This window comes from Crocuta crocuta, unplaced genomic scaffold, assembly GCF_008692635.1.
Source record: "Crocuta crocuta isolate KB4526 unplaced genomic scaffold, BGI_CrCroc_1.0 scaffold128, whole genome shotgun sequence".
In the NCBI taxonomy this organism is placed as follows: Eukaryota; Metazoa; Chordata; class Mammalia; order Carnivora; family Hyaenidae; genus Crocuta; species Crocuta crocuta.
The window spans coordinates 5,202,869-5,206,236 of record NW_027532232.1 but is presented as its reverse complement, the minus strand read 5'-3'; the positions used below and the strand labels follow the sequence as shown (position 1 = coordinate 5,206,236).

Sequence of the window (3,368 nt, the reverse complement as noted above, 5' to 3'; positions counted from 1 at the left end):
GGTGCACACGGGCAGCCGGCCCCACGCCTGCGCCGTCTGCGCCCGCAGCTTCAGCTCCAAGACCAACCTGGTGCGCCACCAGGCCATCCACACGGGCTCCCGCCCCTTCTCCTGCCCGCAGTGCGGCAAGAGCTTCAGCCGCAAGACCCACCTGGTGCGCCACCAGCGCATCCACGGCGAGGCCGCCCACCCGGCCTCCGACGCCGACCTCCCGGCCCCGGCCTGGCCCGCTCCCCCAGAGGCGGCCGCGCCCCCGCTCTTCTTCTGAGCCTGGTTCTCGTCGAGACCCTTCCTGGGCTCCTTGGCGGGAGAGACGCACGCCCGAGATCTTCTGGGCAGCGAGCGCGGCGGCCTGGGCCCCTGGCGGCTGTTCTTCCCTCCTTATCTCGCTGGAGAGAAGTCGGGAAAGGGTAACCAGCTTGGACGCTCTGTGACAAAGACAATGCTACGATTGAAGGCTCGCCGGGGACAGTTCAGGCCTGAGTCCTGGGAAGACTCCCACCAAGAGAGCCCGTCAGAAAGCAGCCGTTTCTTGGACACCCCCCTACACACACGGCCAAGAGCTGACTGGGTCCGCAACCGCTGCAGGGGGGTGAAAGAATGGTTATCTGTGTACTTAAAGTGTCATTAAAATTAAAATCCGGAGGATCCGGGGCTGTTAAATGAGCACAGGGTGGGAACCCCTGACTGTTCTCTCCACTGCCCCATCTTCATTCTCCCACAGAGGAGGGTGCCTTCCTATCCTGGGCGAGCTCAATTTAGCCAGGTGCTGGTAATGGGCTGTCCCAAATGGAAACATAACACGGCTCACGGCTAAACGGCTAAACCGCTTTCCTGCGCCCTGCTTCCTGCTCAAACGCTTGATGGGAGAAACATCAGCATAGATTTCTCATGGCGGGGGCTGAGGCAGGACGGCAACAGCAGATGAAGGTCGCTTTTCCATCACCATGTCCCCTGAATTCTGTCTCTGTGATGGACGCTTGATCCGGACGTCTCCGTAGCTGTGCTTGGCCAGCTGGGCTGGCTGGCTGGCAGGGAAGGGGAGGGCAGGATGATGGGGGACTTGCTGGACATGGTGAAGGCTTGGGTCTGACCCCTCCTGTGCCGCTCGCAGGATTTGGAGCAGAGCATTCCTTTTCCTGGGCCTCTGTTTTCTCGTTACAAGATCGTTGGGGTTGATGACGGCTGAGGCAATTTCCATCACCAGAAACAATCCCAGCAAATAGTTATTGGGTGCCTACTACGTGTCAAGGACTACACTGGGCGCCGGGAAACAGTAAGCAAGACAGGCTTGCAGGAAACATAAGAAACCCTAGGCTAGGGCACGCCCAGAGGGCTTTGGGAGCATGTGGTGAGGGCATCCAAAACGCCTGGAAAGATCCACAATGTAGCAAAGGTCAAGGGAGGTTTGCAAGGTGAGGATGCCTCTAATGTGAGGCCTGGAGAATGAGCACAAGTCGCCAGATGAAGGTAGACGTCGGAGAGGACAGTGTATGCAGAGCTCCAGAGCCCGGCCCAGCCGGAGCGTAGAATGAGCATTGAAGGTGAGGCCAAGAAAGAGAGGATGAGCAGACTCGGAAAGCCTTTAGCACAGATGAGGGAGTTCAGACTCTATCTGGGGGCAGTGGGAGGCCGTGGAAGGGTCTGGACAGGGCAGGAATAGGTTGACATTTACATGGATGCGTTTTAGAAACATGGCCGGCTGCCTGTAGAGGATGGGCTGACTGGAGGGGACCAGACTGAAGACCTGCACATTAGCCGTCCAGGTGACAGGTGGTGGTGACTGTAGACCATGCAGTGTCAGAAGGGATGGAGAGAAGTCAATGATTGAAGAGACATTTAGCAGGCAGCTGGTACAGGGCATGTTGACCAGTGTGGAGAGGAGGGAGATGGAGGGTGGTGATAATGACCTGATATCTGTTTGATGACTGACTGCCCGACAGCGGCATTCCCCTGAGATGGGCGACACAGGAGGAGGAACAGTTTTGTACTGGGTGGGGGGTGTCTTTGATCTGCCGAGTTGGTGGAACAGAGTGTGCCCAGTAGGAAGCAGGCCAGGGGGTTGCAGAGCCCCGCAGGGGTCTGGGCTGTAGAGAGGCCTGAAGCCCATTGACATGTTGCTGAAGCCATGGGGCAGTGGGTGATCTGCAAGAAGTGCGTGTGGAGGGGGCAAAGAGAGAGCCTGGGACTAAACCCTGGGACACCAACATTCAGGGGATGGTGTGCAGAGAAGCCTGGAAAGATCAGGAGTGTGCGGTGCCAGAGAGTGGAAAGGGAGACCCCAAGACAGCCCAGCAGAGCTGAGGAAAGGCAGCGTTTCAGGAGAGAGGAAGAATTCAGCAGCTGATGGTTGTTGAGAGATCAGGTCATAAGAACTTCCAAACCCTCTGGATTTTGCAGCAAGGAGATGGGTTGACATCCAGCTTCGGGGGCAGTTGGGACAGAATTCCGATTGCAATAGTGAGTCACAAACGCATAGTCCCATGGAAGGTAGAAGAAAATGAGACCAAGGTGCAGGTAAACGACTGACTGTAAGGCCAAGGAGGGAGGGCATGGGCGGGGGGGAGGCTCTGAATGCAGTGAGGTTGACGTCTGTGGCCAAGAATGAGTAGGTGATAACGGGTGACTGTGGTGGCAGTGTGGCCATGAAGAGAAGCCACTGAGCTTGGCCCCAGGGGCATTTTCAATGCTTGAAAATTTCACTTGAAACTCTGGACTCCCAGGTTCCCTTGCGACAAGTTGGAAGATCTGGCGACCAGTGGCCAGGGCTGAGCGCCAGACGGCCTCTTTGTCTGAAGAGGAGAGGGAGAGGGGGTGCAGTGTCCCGGCCCCCAGCACGCCCATCGGCTTTGCTCTCGAGTGTGAGGCACTGAACTTGGGATTCCCGCCAAAAGAGTCATCTCACAGACTTTTAAAATCAAACACATGAAAGAGACATTTATGTCGGTTATACCAATGTTTATATCCTCTAAACATTCCGGAATTCTTGTGTAGGAACAGCTTGTAGATCCTGCAGCATATTTGGGGAGACCTACCACGTGCCAGGCATTTACAGGACTTCTCTTTCTCTCGAATCGTCTTACAGGGTGTATCTTTGTCCTCCGAGTTTGTTTGCAAATAGTCAAGTAATTTAGGGTCATGGCCGGTGCTGATCAAAACAGAAGATGGTGCTAAAAACTGCAATGTGTCTGCAGTGAAGGACTGGAGTTCCTGATGGCTATTCCCCATGGAAGAGTTCAGAATCAAACAGTGGCAGTCTCACCGAAATCAATATATACCCCCCACCCCACCCCCGGTATGATCCAGCCCGGGCATGACTCTCAGTAAAGCATCAAACTTTTTACCTTAGAACCATTTCCTAGCAGGTG

The 3,368-nt window shown here is 55.6% G+C and overlaps 1 protein-coding gene across 1 annotated transcript in view; it reads left to right on the top strand.

Moving 5' to 3' along the window:
* ZNF467 (zinc finger protein 467) overlaps positions 1–268 on the top strand; it is a 5,887-nt gene extending 5,619 nt beyond the window's left edge. The window contains exon 6 of the mRNA XM_077778045.1: positions 49–268. Within this exon, the coding sequence (XP_077634171.1) occupies positions 49–268 (220 nt within the window). The remainder of the gene's footprint in view (positions 1–48) is intronic.
* Positions 269–3,368: the final 3,100 nt, after the last annotated feature.